At 40.8% G+C, this 17,828-nt stretch overlaps 1 protein-coding gene across 1 annotated transcript; it reads left to right on the top strand.

Annotated features, from left to right (window-relative positions):
• The first annotated feature begins 792 nt into the window (after positions 1 to 792).
• Positions 793 to 16,741, top strand: slc51a (solute carrier family 51 subunit alpha). The gene is made up of 8 exons (XM_040044405.1): positions 793 to 1,086; positions 4,527 to 4,678; positions 4,760 to 4,833; positions 5,148 to 5,306; positions 6,981 to 7,092; positions 11,944 to 12,090; positions 12,214 to 12,319; positions 15,216 to 16,741. Exons 1-8 carry the CDS (start codon positions 966 to 968, stop codon positions 15,359 to 15,361), a joined length of 1,017 nt encoding a protein of 338 aa, XP_039900339.1. The 5' UTR covers positions 793 to 965; the 3' UTR covers positions 15,362 to 16,741.
• The last annotated feature ends 1,087 nt before the right edge of the window (positions 16,742 to 17,828 follow it).

Raw genomic sequence — 17,828 nt, 5'->3', positions numbered from 1 at the left:
CCTGTGACGGGTCTGTACATGAAACTCAAGGATAAAGGGGTTTAGTCTTGGTGTAAACAAAAAGAAAGGATCCAACCTCGCGAAAAGACAAGGTTTACCTGAACCAAAAAACAAACAAACCAGATATCCAGTGAGGCGTCCTATCATTGTAGTTGTATTTGGTGCTGTTCAGATGCTGTAAACCCACCTGGGTGGTCTCAAATATTTAACAGCCTTTTGAGTGCTGCTCAAAAGTATTGAAAAAAAAGTGAAAGCAGAAAGATGTGTGTGCTTTGTAGGCGCCTCAGTCCAAAGAAATCCCAAAGAAATCCACCACCGACACCACATACAATGCAGCCCTGATGTTGTCAAACTGCCCCTCCTCCTCCGTCCTAAACTCCACTGCCTTGGTACTGTTTTGTAGTAAATTATAAAAGATGTTCCCACTTAGCTCAAATCCTCATCTGTGAAGAGTTGACAGTAACAGTGAAGTGAGTATAGCTAACCCTCTATCAGATTCCACCTTATATATGTGAGTGTGTCAAAATGAACAGGAGAGGAGAACGGCTGCTTTTGCGTTCAACGACGCAGGACAAGTCTAAAGTGAGCAGCATTTACAAAAGCCACGGTGGGGTCACAAACTACCACTATCCAAATCAGAATATGTTAACCAGATTGCCACCTGATTCTAACGAGTGGCACAAACAGGAATCACATATCAGCCCAGTGTTATCTAAACGGTGAGCAAATCAATATTGCACCAATTCAAAGGAAGCAAGAGTCTCTTAATGTGGGACTACTTTAAAGTCATCCTTTGTGCGTAAGTTCCCCGTCAGATGCAGACTGCTCACCCTTATTCAAAGGAGGCGGGGTCCAGTTGCACTGACTGAGTGTTGCAGGGTATCTCAGAAGCAGATATGCCCTTTTAAAAAGTTTGAGGAGAAACTCAGGAGAAGCCACTTCGGACTTTTACGCATCGAGCGTCCATGGATGGAAAGGGGACCGAGAAGGCACCGACAGGAGCCAACATGAGCAATAGATCCTTCCCTATCTCTGACCCGATATGTCAAACGGAGGACGCTCCTTTCGCCATGGATGTCATCCGCAGTGAGTAAAGCGGGTTCCGCACGGCAGATTTGCCCGTTTTCACGGTTCCCCCCAAGAGCTCCCTACGAGCAGCAAGAGTAGATCCACGGGAATTTTAATTGGTGGGAGGGTTTTTGTGCACCACTGGGTCGCAGTGCCCTGGCAACGGTGGCGGAGCAGAGAAACTAAACTGCTGGTTGTACTTCATTAGGACTTAATGGGATTCCTGGAAGTCTTTGAACCACACTGGGGAACGAAAGACTGAAGTTGTGCTATGTTGCTGCCCCTTTGCAGCACGATGGTCACTACTTTGAAGTGAGGATTTTTCAGACATATGAAATAAAACAAAATAAATATATAATATAATATAACATAATATAATATAATATAATATATAGATTTAGCGAGAATTACATATTAATACTGTGTTGGAATACACAGACGATAACATATACGTGTTTTATGGTATCTTGCTCGTGCCCCCTCCCAGCAAACTATTTAAGCTCAGTTTGACGCTGTCTCAGAGCCAGGTGTGTGCCAACATCTGCTCGGTTTTTTCCCTACCACTGAAGTGTACAGCAAGTGATCTTTTAGTACAGTTACAGACTCCCCCTCATTCGCTTTTCATTACTGTAACCCATCTGCGAACAATTAGACAAACCGCACAGCAAAGGTAAACTGTATTCCCCCTAAAACTTTCTACAGATGTGGAGTTAATATTGTTATTGTAATAACAATATCCCAATAATAAGAGCGTGAAAGTGTGAGCCATGTTTGCACTTTCAGTTTTATTCTGTGGATGGCTTCCATTTGGCCCGAGGGCGTTTTTTTCTTTTCTTTTCTTTTTCTTGATTTTTTAAATTTTTTTTTTCTTTTTTGAAAAACGTGTTTATTATTTTAATGTGTTTAGTGTCTGTTTTGGATCATGCGCACTGCTACCCATGATCAGCAACGAGACACACTGAAATAAACAATATTTTGCCCAAATTTCTGACTTTAACTAAATATTTACGTGTAAATCTTCTTTGTAGTTTGCTTACATAAGAACAGTGTTAACTATTACATTTAATGGGATCTAGTTACATTTAAATTTACCTGATATATATTCAGTTTATACCAAGCGCATTTTCCTTAATTATTTTTATGAATTAACCTTCGATTCTACGCTAAATTATTGCTGCATCCTTTTTGTTGAAACTTCAAATTTTTATTTTTTGTAGCGCTGAGATAAATTTCCTTCAGACTGCATGTCTCAGTCAGCAAATGTGCTACAAAGATGTGTAATATTACGTTAGAAAATGAAACCAGATGATTGGCCAGTGGGTAATGTTGTTGTTGTTGTTGTTGTTGTTGTTGTTGTTACAGCCCCAAAAATCAAGGATAGATTATCCACTGCAGGAGAGCGTAAAACCGTGTGGCCTCGTCACCACTTTGCTGAATTACCCAGACGGTGCCACATGCATATCTGGCTCATCGTATGGTAGCTTGAGTGGTCAAAGAGAACACTTAAAATACCGCTAGAATTTGTGATTTATAAGCTCCAGATTTCAGTCACTGTCTGCCTCATCGCAAACAAATAAACGAACGAATGTCTCTTGTCTATCCTGTGCGCTCAAAACCATGAACAGAGAAGAAATGACACATATTACGAGAATCGTCTTAATTATATCAGCATGCCGGAACTTTTACTCAGCCCTTCCTCCCATTCTTGTTCAGACACAAACCGGATTGCAGATTTCTTATCACACACTGTTCTTTCTGTGAAAAATCAGTTTGAACAATTCAGCCGTAATTACACTTTCTAGCTGCTGGTTTCCAGCTGCTGTGGATGTTTCTGCAACTTACACTTTGCCCCGCATTGCTACTTTCCACTGTGCATAATCCTGCCCACATGCATGGCACCTTGTTTCAGAATCATTAACCAACTTACAAGAAGCTTACCTACTGCTGTTTCATTTTACGTCTGTGATGGCACTTATGTTTATTGACTACAAAGTAAGTTCTGCTAGCACAAAGATGAATATCAACAGCCTAACAGTGGGCAAAGCCACAGGAGCTTGGTTTGGTCTGGCAGTATTTGGCTTTAGTTTATTTGAATGGTTGTTGAATCATTTTAACAGAAGCCCACAAATATATTAACCTAGAAATACACTCCCCCATTAAACCCCCCATTGCCAGGATTTAACTAAGCAAACAGATAAGAGCCTTCCACTGGACAGTTACTGCAGCAATGATTCACCTCACAACAGCTGAATTCAGCACCTGAGTTCTCATTTCTTCAACATCTGTGTCAGTAGGCATATCCTGTGGTCGCGGTAAAAGATGTTTATCATTTTCAGAAGAGTCAAAATGTTGGCCTGTGTCAAGCAAAGAAAACGCCCAAGATTGCTGAAACTACTAAAACTGGGTTAACTCTCTGACACACTATTAAAACTAGGAAAGATAGCGGTGACCAAACATCTAGAAATCAACTGTAGAGCTCACATTTGAGCTCACGTTTATGAAAATGGGAGCATTTCAATATACAATATGAAGAAAACTCAACAAACTGGGATTAAACAGCTGTGAGCCTTAAGAAAAGTACTTATCAGTGAGGCTTGAAAAAAAAAAGCCTTACTGAGCATAAAGGTTGGCATCTGGAGTGATGTGAAAAGATCATGTAGTCTGATAAAGATTAAAGTGATGGGAGCCTCAGTGTCAGAGGAGAGCTGATGAAGCAAAACTCAGCTGTCATGCCTGGTGTCTACCGAACAAGCCTGTGCAGTGCAGTGGGTGATGCTGTGATCTGGGGCTGCGTCAGCTGGTCGGGTCTTGGTTCATCGGTGTAATAAGGCCAAAAAACTGAGCTCAGTTGACAATATGAATATACTGAATCAAACAGGCACAGGCATATTTAGATTCAGACAAAGCCAGAGTTCGCTGGGCTCAAATTGTGCAAGAGTGATTCAGGGAACATGAAATATCACGTTTCTCTTCAGCCCACTGAGAACCTTTGGGACATCCTGGAGGAGACTTTGGGCAGCAGTCACACTTGACTGATCTCTCTGACATCAGAGGGCTCTTGTGGTTTACAGGATCAAACCTAATTGGACGTTTTCCTGTAAACAGCATGCGAGCACTTAGCTTCTCATGTTGCCATATCAGGGTAACACTTTGACATAACATTTTCAGCTGCAGGTAGTATTTTGAGCAAATGGTAAAAATATATCAGCAACAATACCCATGAGGAGAATCAAGTTTACATTTTATTCGCCACATGCAGTGGTAGGTTGCCCTGCAGTGGAACGAACCCGTCCCCCGACCTTACGCACACAACACAGACATCACACGGGGATATAAGTGAGTGCTTATCAGTGTGTGCGTGTCCATAGTTCAGCCATAGTTCAGCTGACGAAGATCACATCGACCACTTCAGATTTAATAAAAGCAAATTTATTTTCCTTTTCCTTTGTTAATTTCAGGGTTTGGTGTCTTTGACTACATCCTGTATGGCATCTTGACCTTCATGGCAACAGTTTCTTTGCTGGTCTTCTTAGAGGAATGTATCTACATCTATAGGAAAGTACCTGCCAATAAGAAGAGTCTCATCATCTGGGTGAATGGAGCAGCACCGGTGAGAACAGTTTGCAGAAAAGAAACAGATGACACAAACGTATACCTGGATCTTTAATTGACGCTCGTCTCATTTTTTCAGGCGATTGGCACCATGTCATGTCTGGGGATGTGGTTCCCCAGAGCTACCATGTTTACTGATATGTTCTCTGGCTGGTGGGTTTTTATTTTTTTTCCCCACTCGTCCCTTCTCTTTTACTCACCCTCCGTTTCCCACTGTGCTGTGTGTCTCTCTGACCAGCAGAGTCCTGCTGTGAAAGATAATAGTGAAACCTGAACCTCAGAACCTACAGAAAAACTGAAAACAGGAGTGCTGTTAAGTACTGTGTGACGTGTCATTTACTTTTCTACTACTCTTCCTGAACCCTCCTCCAAAAACCTCTTTCTCTTATTCTTCCTACGTTCCTAGATTTCATTCCCATGTTCCTTGTTTCCATTTACCTGCCTCTCGTCCTCTTCTTTCACCGTAGTTACTTTGCCATCGTGGTGTTCAAGTTCCTGATCCTGATGGTGGAAGAGTTGGGTGGCGACGAGGTGTTTCTGAAGCGTGCAGGAAAATATAAACTGAAGATCAGCACGGGGCCTTGTTGCTGCTGCTGCTGTTGCCTGCCAGAGGTGGCCATCACACGGTAAATCCACAAGTGACACCGTCACTTTTCTGCTTTAGTTTACTGTCGTGTAAGCTGAAAGCAAATCTACTTGTTTTTTAAAACGCAAATGACTAACTTCTGGAGAGCACTCAGCAGATGCATATCTTCAGAATAGTCACTAAAGCTGATGATGATGATGGACGTCTTCCGATCTTGGTTTTTTGTTATTCTTGGCAAAAGAGCCTTTTTCTTTGGTAGATTTTTTTCCTCCTTGGTAGGTAGGGGCGGAGGGGGCTTTAAGGCTATAAACGCCAGATTAAATAAACTAGATTAAACCTCACGGCTAAGTTTGGCTTTTAAAGGAGCATGTCAACATCCGCAAAAGTTCTCTGAAAGCAGTCAGAGAGATCTGAAAGCAATTTTGCCAGTGCAATCAAGCATGAGCTCTCGTGTTTGCTTGTAGTCCAGGCTTATTTTATTGAAGTTTTACGTATATGGAAGAATAGCCTTGAAATGGCGCGTTCACCTGCGCCGTAGTTTCTATTTATTTACTGTCCACATTTAATAGTTCCAGCGAAGGGTGGTCAGTTTCCAAATATGTTTCCACTGATGCTTTGATATTGGGCAATTGCTCGAGAACAGGCAGATGGCAACAACCTGGAATGCTAATGAAGCACAGACCATGGCGGATGGCTTTGAAGTAGTTTGCACCCCCGTTCAAACATTACACAAACACAGAGCCTCTTTGCATAGAGCATTGAATTCACACTAGAGCTTCAGTCTGGTTCTCAGAATCCAGGTTACACTACTGGTCATTCAACTTGTTCGGGGTGGGGCAGCATTTACAGAACAGATATATCACCCCCCTGTTTTGCAGAAAAAAGCCAAGTGGCACCATGTGTTGCAATGGACTTTCTGATTTGGCCATTTTAATCAGATACAGGAGTCGCACGCTGGTTTGTCTGTCTGTCTGCAGAATGCATTATCTGAACAGAGCTGACCTGGCGTCCCAGTTCATTTTCATCCCTTAGAGAAGTGCCGATCTATGAACGCATTACTATTGAAGCCTAAAGATGATGACCAGACAGAACAGCCGCTGCAATTAAAGTTCACAGTTAATGGCGATAGAAATGTTCGCTCCCAGTTCTGCTAATATGAACTTGATTGTAGTTTCAGTGTATAGAAAGGATAGATTCCAGGCCAAAGATCAAAAAGACCAAGGGGTCTAAACAAATAAGAAAAAGGGTGAACATGCCACATATTTGGCCACACAAGCATTATCTTCTTCCCACGTAGTTTCTTGGAATGAGGCCACACTGTTGCCAGGCAGTGACAGGCAAATGTGCAAAGTTAACAAAAAATCCTTTTAAAGCCTTCATTCTGCATTGCAAGATGATGACAATCAAGCCAGGGCATGCTCAGCTACTTATACTGTGCCCCGTTTTTATGTTTAAAAAACCCCCGCTAATGCACCTCAGAAGCACAATGTTGTTTTGGTTGCGTAACCGCAGTCAAATCTTGACATGCCAGCAGCACACAGAGAGATGTGTCCAGATCCACTCTTTATTGCTCCAGACATCCTGAAGTAATGTTCGAGGGCAGGTACAGTGGAACTGCACAATGAACTTTTTGTGTTTTTTACTGTAAATCAGAGGTTAGATTATTCCGGGTCATCAGCAGATAATGAAATGGTTTCCTCTGTTTCGTCTCCAGACGCTCTCTCTTCCTGCTCAAACTTGGCTCCATCCAGTTTGCCGTCCTGAAGACTGCCTTCACCATCTTTTCCATTGTTCTCTACACCAACGACAACTACCATGTGAAGGATGTGAGTTGAAAGCACAGAAATGTAAACAACTATCTCTCCAAATACAAAGCCAATTCTGAAACAGTTGGGGTGCTGTGTAAAGATTTTAAAATCTCACAAACAAATTTAATATTCACAATAGAATATTTTAAAAAGATATCAAATTTCTTAACTGTACCATTTTAGAAAAAAAAAAATCATCTCATTTTGAATGTGGTGGCAGCAACACGTCTCCAACAAGTTGGGACAGAGGCAACAAAAGGCTGGAAAATTCAAGTGTTTTGTTTTGTTTTTTTCGGGGAAATATAGACGCCACATTCTCTGGACTAAAGAGGAGAGGAACCATCCAGCTTGTTATCAGTGTTCAGTTCAAATTCCTTCATCCCTGATGAGATGGGGTTACATTAGTGCCTGTAGAATTGGCAACTTGCACATCTGGTAAGGCGCCAGCAGTGCTGAAAAACATATAAAGGTTTTAAAGACACATATACTCTCATCCAGATGTATTTTTCAGGGAAGGCTTTGAATATTTCAGCAAGATACTGCATACTGCAGCTATTACAACAGATGGCTTTATAATAAAAAAGTCCAGGTGTTGAACTGGCCTGTCTGCAGGCCCAAAACTTTCACTAACGGAAAACATCTGGCACATCATGAAATAGAAAATACAGGAAAGAAGGACTGTTGGGCAACTAGAATCCTATATGGTGTAGAGCAGGGCTGCGTTAATGGTTCATTAAAATTTGGCTTCTGAAACAGAAATAGAAGCAATCAAATTATTACCCCATCAAGGACACCATTAAAAAAATTATGCATCAGATTTCCCACAAATTTTAAAGCAACAACTTAATATGGTACTCAGTTGTCTGAATGGCCCCCACGAGTTTGTATACATGCCTGAACATCTAGTTTAGATTTTTGGATTTTTGTTTTAATTGGGGCATGCTCCTAATGAGATGAAAGATGGTGCTCTGGAGAATCTACTTCCTAAATCTGGACCAGAGTATCACTGAGCTCCTGCACAGCTTCAGCTGGGACCTGGAGGCGTCGTTTAGACCGAAACATAATGTACTATTGCTACATAAGGCCAGGCATTGTCGTACACCAGGAGGAATCCAGGACCCACCGCACCAGCTTAGGGTCTGACAGTGGGTCCAAGGATTTCACTCCGATAATGGACGTTAGGGGGCCGTTGTCTAACCTGTAGAGATCTGTGCGTCCCTCCATGGATTTGCTTTTGCAGACCATCACTGACCCACTGCCAAACCGATCATGCTGAACAATGTTACAGGCACCATAACGTTCTCCATAACTTCTCCAAACTCTTTCACATCTGTCACATGTGCTCAGAGTAACCCTGCTCTCATCTGTGAAAAGCACAGGGCAACAGAGATGGACCTGCCAATTCTCTTATTCTATTGCAAACTCAATCAGGCTCAATGGTGCTGGGCAGTGAGCACAGGGCCCAAAGGACATCCCGTCCACGGGCCACCCTCATGAAGTCTGCTACTGATTTTTTGGTCATAGACAATTACGACAATGGCCTGACGGAGGTCATCTTGTAGGGCTCTGGCAGTGCTCATCTTGCTCCTCTTTGCAGAAAGGAGCACATACCAATCCTGCTGATGGGTTAAGGACTTTCTTTGACCCTGCAAAATTACTTTAGGAGAGATGTACATGTAAATTCCAGGAGCACGCTGTTGAAACATAGCAAACCTTCTGCTACATGCTGATGTGCTATCCTGGAGGACTTGGACTACATGTGCAACCTATGTAGTGTCCAGGTATACCCTCATACTGACCCTAGCCAAATGCAAAATCTAGTGAAAAATCTTTCAGTGGTCGCCATCTGTAAAAGCAGTCCTGTCTTGGTGGTTGTCTCATTGTTTCATCTCTTGTGCACCTGCTGTTACTGTCATTTCATGAACACCAAAGCAGCTAAAACTGCTACATAAACGATCAGATCGGTGTCCCAGTATTTTAACTGACTTAATGCTATCCTCTGATTAAAAATAGTTCATTTAATTCTTTTAAGCTGTGTGTAAACTCAAGTTACTCATGTCCATTTATTTAAAAATCAATACATGTTATCCATTACCCACTTCTAAATAATGTTTGTGTAATCAAAGTACACCTTTGTCATGCTGCTGAGTACGCAGCCTTTGAGGGGGGCGTGCGCTCTCAGAGAGCTTCTTGTTTGCTTCTTTAGTTTTTTCATTGAAAATGATTTAAAAAATACTCTGTTGCTCTGGACGTTTTATACACAGCTGGAACCGCAGTTGTAATTTGTAATCCAGACCTGTTGTAGAGACAGAGGGTTAATAGTCCCTTTTTCAGTTTAGAAATATTTTGTACATGAAAGAGGTTTGCAGAGTCACAAAAGCTGAAGTTGGCTCAAAGCTAAATCACAGAAAACAAAATCTGCCTACATGCCTCATTTTATAGTACAGTAGTTTTTATAGTCTATGTTACTTATCTGTTACACTGAGTCGTATGGTTGCTCGCTTAAATCAAGCTGTTACAGTTAAATCTAGATTCAGCCACCTGTCTGACAGTGAATTATTTTCTACCTAGAGTTACTTTTGCTAACTCCACTCTGAGTAAATCACATGTTGTTAGCCACAAGAGTCTTCACACACTCACACACTCGCTACTACTTTGTTGGACCCCTTTTTCTTACAGAATTGCATTAATTCTTCGTGGCACAGCCCTCAACAAGCTCCTGGAAACATTCCTGTGAGATTTTGGCCCATATCCACATGATTCTATCACAGTTAGCATCTGCAGATTTGTTGGCTGCACGTCCATGAAATCCATCTACCGTTCCACTGCATCTCAAAGATGCTCTGTTGCATTAAGATCTGGTGATTGTGGAGGGTGTTTGAGGACAGCAAACTCATTGTTGTGTCCAAAAAAGCAGTTTCAGATGATTTGAGCTTTGTGGCATGGTGTGTTATCTTGCTGAAAGCAGCCGTTACAGGATGGGTACACTGGTCATAAAGGGATGGACACAGTTAGCAACAATACTCAGATAGGCTGTGGTGTTTAAACAATACTCAATTTAGTAGAATTTAGTACAAAGAGGCCCAAAGACAGCCATGAAAACATCTCCCACACCATTACACCAGCAGCCTGAACTGGGTGAATCCAGTCTTTCATACCAAATTCTGACCCTACTGTCCAAATCTCAGAGCAGAATTGAGACTTATCAGACCAAAGAGCATATTTCCAATCTTCTATTGTCCAATTTTGGTGAGCCTGTGTGAATTACAAAAGTATCACTTTTGAATTACTGATGCCTTTCTTTCCATTCAAAGCAATTCACTACCAAACCTAGGCATCAACCAGGCATTTTCACCCAGGGAACAGACAAGATATTATTCTTTATAAACCCTAGTGTGAGAAAATCCCAGAAGATCAGCAGTTTCAGATCAGGGCGTCTGGCACCAACAACCATGCCACATTCAAAGTTATGCAAATCGTCTTTTTTCCTCACTCTGATGCTCGAACTTCAGTAGGTCATCTTGACCATGTCTACATGCCTAGGTGCAATAGCAGTTGAGTTGCTGCGATGTAATTGGCCAATTAAACATTTGTGTTTAGGAACATCCCCATAATTATTATTAGTCCTTATACAATATAATATGTATATTATAGCTCATTATGGCTGTAGCTCAGGTGGCAGAGCAGGTCAGCCACTAATCAGAAGATCGGTGGTTCGATCCCAGGCTGCCTCCTCGCTGCATGCCAAATATCCTTGGGCAAGATACTAACCCCATGTTTGCCTACTGGTGGTGGTCAGAGTGCCCGGTGGCCTCGCCTCTGTCAGTGTGCCCCAGGGCAGCTGTGGCTACAACGTAGCTTGCCATTGCCTGTGTGTGAATGGGTGAATGACTGAATGTAGTGTAAAGCGCTTTGGGGTCCTTAGGGACTGAGTAAAGCGCTATACAAATGCAGGCCATTTACCATAATATCCTGTACAGACATGTGAAAAAATACAATAACAGATGAAGTAAGAGCGACATTAAAAACAATCACACTAACTGAAATAATTATTCTCTCGTTCCGTTAAGATGGATTTAAACTCTCCCAACATAACCAGTTGAACTGGTATTCCTAACAAAGTGCCCAGTGACAGTAAAATGTAATTGAAACTACCCTGAAATCCTGATAAAGCCGTTTTCATTTCTGTATTTTTGTTGTTAGTTTCTATTAAACCCTGATTCTTTTGTCCCCATGATAGAACAGAGAAAACCGATTCATAGTGTGTTAAAACATTTATATTTATTTTTATTCAATCATCTTCCGGAAGAGAGAGACCCCTGCACAGCCCAAACGCCAGTTGCAGGATCTCTCACATTAGAATCATAAACTGTGTCTCATATAGGTATTATTATGGTACTTTACACTTCACAGTTTCAATACAACCATTGCTTATATGGCAAAGTTCCTCTTTTCTGTCTGGTTTCCTGTATTTATTAATATACTGTACAGCTCTACACTTCCTGTTTTCAGTCTGGCTGACCACTTAGCTTATGAGTCAAAAGTGGCCTTGCTCTACAAACTTTCATTATTAAAGTACATAAAACAATATAATAAGAAAATAAGGATACTAAGGATATATTAATTACATGACATTTCTCATGTCAGCTGACAAAGCTCTGCTTATAGTACTGTTAAACCAATATTATATCTCCAATTTTGTATGAAAAAGATAAATCACCATATTCATATGTTAAAGACAATGGCCAAGCTCTGTTTTGACCATTTTTATATAAAATGTGTGTGTGTGTGTGTGTGTGTGTGTGTGTGTGTGTGTGTGTGTGTGTGTGTGTGTGTGTGTGTGTGTGTGTGTGTGTGTTGTTGTTGCAGGTAAGTGCTACAGGAGATGCAATATGGATCAACTGTTTTGTAGGCGTCTTGACAATCACAGGTTTGTGGCCTGTTGGCATCACGTTTATACACCTGAAGAACACCCTGCGAACAATAAAGATCGTCCCGAAATACGCCATGTATCAGGTAAGACACTGATCAAGCACATGTGCACACTTTTTGGATAAAGACTAATAACAGATTTGAAAGACTGTTTTGCACAAGCTGCAACTACAATTAGTCCTTATATGTTTTCATTTGTGTCGTTAGCTGCTCCTGATTCTTACCCAGCTGCAGACAGCTATTATCAACATCTTGGGCATGAATGGCATCATCGCCTGCTCTCCACCTTTCCCCTCACCTATCAGAGGATACAGTGAGTTTACATCCATCTATCCAGTCAGTTCCATATATATTTGGACACTGACACAAGTTTTATTTTTGTATGTGTTTACTGAAACACATTTCGATCATAGTTAAATAATATACTTGGGCATAATGTGTAAACTCCTTTCATTTGAGGGTATCCACATTCAAACTGGAGGTAGGGTTTAGGTATTCCAGCTCCTTAGCATATGCCACCTTCTTTTTAAAGCGACCAAATGTAATTGGACTATTAATTCAAAGGCTATTTATTGGGGCAGGTGTGGGCAATTCTTGAATATGTCATTATCAGTTAAGCAGATAAAAGAACTTCAGTTGATTTAAGGTGTGGTTCTTGCATTTGAAAGATTTTGCTGTGAACAGACAAAATGTGGTCAAAGGAGCTCTCCATGCAGGTGAAATAAGTGTGAGGGACCAAGCAGCCAAAGCAAAGAGGACACAGGCAAAAAAATATCTTCAAAAAGGGTTTTCTTTATTTTAACCCTCAAAAAGTCCAAAATTAACAAAATTCAAAAACATACTTAGCAGGCCCATAAAAGAGGTCAACTAAATATAACTCTACAAAAAAAGAATTTCCAGAAATTTAAACAAAACAAAGTGAGACACAACTTAACTCACAAACTGACCTAATTACAAAGACACATGAGGGTAGCTTTTATAATGATTTGGCCAAACCATTTGAACACAATAGGGGGGAAAAACAAACACACACACTAATATTAACTAAGCACAGAATAACCTAACTAAACCTAAAACACCCCTGCTCCTGGTAAGCCCATGGTTAGTCCTGCTGAGCAGGCATTTTGTTCCCAGAGTCCTCAGCCACGCCTTTTGCCCAGACAGGAAACAGCCACCGCCCAAACCCAGGTAACTCAAAGAAAGAGAAACATAATTAATATAACAAAACATTTTAGAAAAACCACACTGTTACGTCCCCTGGCTAGTCTAGGGGGTTGAAGGGACCAACGTAAAGGTGGATAGAGAAGGAGGAGCCAAGATGGTAGTTTTAGAAGGTTTATTTAATACTGGTGATGGGATTTGGGTTTAGACTGAGGTATAACGTCAGGGAGAGCCAAGGCCAACATAACAAACAAAACATCCCTGATGTAGAAATAAAAGAAACTTAACACATAAACAGGAGAAAACAGGGTGTCAAAACAAAAGGCAGCTCTCCCCTACAAGCAGTCCAAACATGAAAACAACAATGCTCACACAAGATACAAAGGCATACAAGTATGGCAACCAAAATGGCCAGAGGGCACAGAAGCACAGCTCCACAGGCCTTAAATAGTGCTCTGCTGATTACCAATTAGCCGGACTCTGCGCAGCATCCAATCAGGACAGAGAAGGTGGAGCCTGGACAAAACAAAGGGTTAGTAGGGAGAAGAGACATCCTCCTGGGGGATGTAACACACACAATGTTACTATGTGCGCGCCTCATAATACCAGTGTTAGGTTTAACCAAATGATTAATGAAGAAAACTGCAAAGCAAACTAATAAAGTAAAAAATAGACTAATTTACCCCTGTGTGGCTGATGCCATCACAATAAGCCATCCTTAAGCTGCAAAAACAGAAGAAAAAAAAACATCTGAGAAATTGCTGCAATATTTGGAGTTGCAAAATGTACAGTTTGGTGCATCCTGAGAAAGAAAGAACGCACTGGTGAACTCAACAATGCAAAAAGACCTGGACGTCCAAAGAAGACAACAGTGGTGGATGATCAGAGTCATTTCCATGGTGAAGAGAAATCTCTTCACAACAGCCAACCAAGTGAACAACACTCTCCAGGATGTAGGCGCATCGATATCCAAGTGTACTATAAAGAGAAGACTGCATGAAAGTAAATACAGAGGGTTCACTGCGAGCTGCAAGCCACTCATAAGCCTCAAGAATAGAAAGGCTAGAATTGGGTTTTGCTAAAAAATAAAAGAAAATAAAAGAAACATCTCAAAAAGCCAGCACAGTTCTGGAAAAACATTCTTTAGACAGATGAAACCACGATCAACCTCTACCAGAATGATGGCAAGAAAAAAGCAAGGAGAAGCGTAAAACGCCTCATGTCTCTGAATCCAAAGCAAACAATATCTATAATACACGGCGGAGGCAAGTGTGATGGCTTGGTCGTGCATGGCTGCCAGTGGCACTGAGACACTAGTGTTTATTGATGACGTGACACAGGACAGAAGCAGCATAAGTTCTGAAGTGTTCAGAGGCATACTGTCTGCTCAAATCCAGCTCAATGCAGTAAAATTGATTGGGCAGCATTTCAAAATACAGATGGAGAATAACCCAAAACTCGCCAAAGGAACTCAGGAGTTTTATTAAAGCAAATAAGTAGAGTATTCTTGAATGGCCAAGTCAGTCAGCTGATCTTAACTCAGTTGAGCATCCATTTCACTTGTCGAAGACTAAACTTTGGACAGAAAGGCTCACAAACACACAGCAACTGAAAGCCACTGCAGTAAAGGCCTAGTAGAGCATAAAAAGGAGGAAACCCAGCATCTGGTGATGTCCATGAGCTCAAGACTTCAGGCTGTCATTGTCAGCAAAACCATTAAAAATAAACATTTTATTTTCACTTATTTAATTTGTACAATTACTTTAGAGCCCCGGGTATGAAGGTATTGTGTTAAAAAATACTCTAGTTCCTCACATTTTTAGGCAATCTTTTTGTTCCCCCACTGAATTAAAGCTGAAATTCTGCACCTCAACTGCATCTGAGTTGTTTCATCTAAAGTCACTGTGGGTAATTTACAGAACCAAAATAAGAGAAAAAAAGCAGTCCCAATCCAACTGTATCATATTTAGCATGCATCAGTATCCTTATTTTTTACCAGTAACCCTGTGACAGCTGAGCTTCTTTGTGTCCTTATTCTGCCTTCACAGTGATGAGCCAGCAGCTGCTGATCATGGAGATGTTCATCATAACGATGGCGACACGGCTGCTCTATAGACGACAGTACGATCCTTTACCTGAAGAGCAGGATGCCAATGAAAACACCAGGATGACTGACTTAACACAGTCTCCATGAGAACTAAATTGTGTTAATGTGTGTGTGTGTGTGTGTGTGTGTGTGTGTGTGTGTGTGTGTGTGTGTGTGTGTGTGTGTGTGTGTGTGCGCGCGCGCATTTGTATGTTTGATTCATATTTTCTTTCTAGTATTTGATTAAGACATTGCATATATTCAAAATAACAAATATGAATTATATGTAAATGGGTCGTGTGGCTACTCGTTAAGGTTACCGGGCTGCGAGTCCGCTACAAAGTGTTGATTGACAGGATACTCAGGTCATGTACAGGCATGTGAAATTAATAAGAACATCCCGTGGAAATGGACTGACTCTCTTTGAAAACCTGCATTTTTTTTTTCATACAAAGTAAGTGGGACTAAAAAACAAAACAGCTGAAAGAACATTTTGCAGAGTATCTGGTTATCTGGCAACAGATCAGCAACATTACTGCAAATAAAAAGAGCATCTTAGAGAGGCAGAGTTTCTCAGAAGTAAAAAATTGGCAGAGGTTCACCAATCTGCAAAAAAAATCAAAAATCAGAATGATGTTCCTCAATGTAAAATTGCAAAGACTTTGACTATCTCAGCATCTACGGTGCCTGATGTCATCCAACGATTCAGAGAACCTGGAGAAATCTCCGTGCACAAGTGACAAGACCAAAAATCGATATGGATGCATGCGATATTCAGGTTGTAAAACGACACTGCATTAAAAACAGGTGTCATTCTATCATGGAAATCACTGCACAGGCTCAGGAACACTTCCAGAAATCACTGTCTGTGAATACAGTTCACTGTACTGTACACAAAAACAAGTACAGGCAATAGCTTGAAGAGTTAAAATACAGCTTTACTGAAGACTCCGACATTGGACTTGTTTTGTCCTAGAGCTCTTAGTGCTACATTTGACACCACATTCTCACATTTTCGAGGTCGCCCGATATTTTTTGTGTAATAACACTTGTATACACCCTTTTCCCCCCCAGAAGAACCCTTTAGTTTTCCTCCAAAACATAATCTGCATTGAGACACAGAACCACATCTGACTGCCAGAAAACATGTTCTTAATTAAGTGGTATCGGGGGGGGTTGTTTTAGGAGATGTTTTATTTTACAAATATGGGATTTCCCCATAATTTACCAGAGATGTTGCTGAAAGAAATATGTAGGCTAATTTGATACCATTAGAGTAATGGCTTGTAAAGTACAAGAAAGCCTTTGTCTGTGGAGATTTCATTGCATGATTTCCTTACGCTTGCGAAACAGATAAAGGAAAAAAGCTGGAACAGCATCATAAATCCTCGCTGATGGATGCTGGTTCTCATCTACTTGAGGTCATTGCAATGGTGCTCAGTTACAAGAAGACAACACTACAGAAAAATAAAGCAAAGCAAATATTTTTAAAAAATCACCAAAGTTCAGATGAGTGAAGTATCAAGTACTGTGCAAAAGTCTTGAGTTACCGCCTCACTAACTCAAGACATGAAGCAATATTCGATCTACACATAACAAACTTAAAAAGAGGCTTTTTGTTACTAGCAGACAGTTCCCAAAAACATATCATTTGTTTGCATTTCTTTAGGTGATTCGATAAAAAATGTTAAACTTAAAGTGTGACAGGCATAAAACTGTATTTTCTTCCTCCACTTGTCTAGTTTTCTCTATTTTTAGGACACACTGCCCATAGATACGCCAAGTCTTCGACTATGTACAGCAAATGAACAGTATTTAAAAGTCATGTTCTTAAGAAACAGGAAGAAAAAAAATCAAAGACCTGACACATGCATCTTCTGAGCCATCTGCTGTTGACAGAAATGGTCTCAGTGGATGTTTGGCTCTGAAAAAGCTATACTTAAATATTTCAGATTATCAAAACTGGACTTAAAATTAGTGACGGCAGGAAGCTCTCAGAAGAGCCACCTCCACAGGACAAGTAATATTTTTTCTTGAATCGTCGTCAATAAATGTGGAAGAGGTCTGGCGAGATGGGCAACATTGAATGTCTTCAGCTATCTCTGTCATGATTTGGAGCTGCGGTGTTGCGGATCTTCTCAAAACGGACGGATTACACGTGCATAAAAGGTCATATTTTGATTCATTATACCACAACCATGAGTACCATGATTGGCAATAACTTTCTTTTTCAGCATGACAATGATCCCAAACACTCTGCCACTGGCACCAAGTTTACAATGAGCTTTAAATGCTATTTGAGAGAACTGAAGACTGCTTTAAAAGTAATGACAAGAAAGCTTGGCTAATGGAATTTAAGCTGTATGGAAGAATAAAGGTGGTCATACCAAGCACTAACAGTAAAGCTTGTTACAGCTGTACTTCTAGTACATTTGCTTATATTTCAGTGTACACGTTGAACCTATTAATCACTTTAGTAATAAAATACAAAGAAATGAGGAGTGGCTTTAGACGTTTGTGCAGTACTGTATTTTAATATTCATTTATTATTAAAAAAAAATTTGTCCATTACATG

The sequence above is a fragment of the Simochromis diagramma genome, unplaced genomic scaffold (assembly GCF_900408965.1).
Source record: "Simochromis diagramma unplaced genomic scaffold, fSimDia1.1 OVJJ01000602.1, whole genome shotgun sequence".
NCBI lineage: Eukaryota > Metazoa > Chordata > Actinopteri > Cichliformes > Cichlidae > Simochromis > Simochromis diagramma.
Note: the sequence above shows the minus strand (reverse complement) of the source record. Positions and strands in the feature narration are given on the sequence as shown.

What these genes read in the sequence shown, in the direction of transcription:
- slc51a (XM_040044405.1), top strand. Translation starts at nt 966, where the DNA reads ATGGATGGAAAGGGGACCGAGAAGGCACCGACAGGAGCCAACATGAGC. An exon ending in CCAGAGGTGGCCATCACACG is followed by an intron (nt 5,307 to 6,980) that starts GTAAATCCACAA and finishes TTTCGTCTCCAG; the next exon opens with ACGCTCTCTCTTCCTGCTCA. An exon ending in CTCACCTATCAGAGGATACA is followed by an intron (nt 12,320 to 15,215) that starts GTGAGTTTACAT and finishes CTGCCTTCACAG; the next exon opens with TGATGAGCCAGCAGCTGCTG.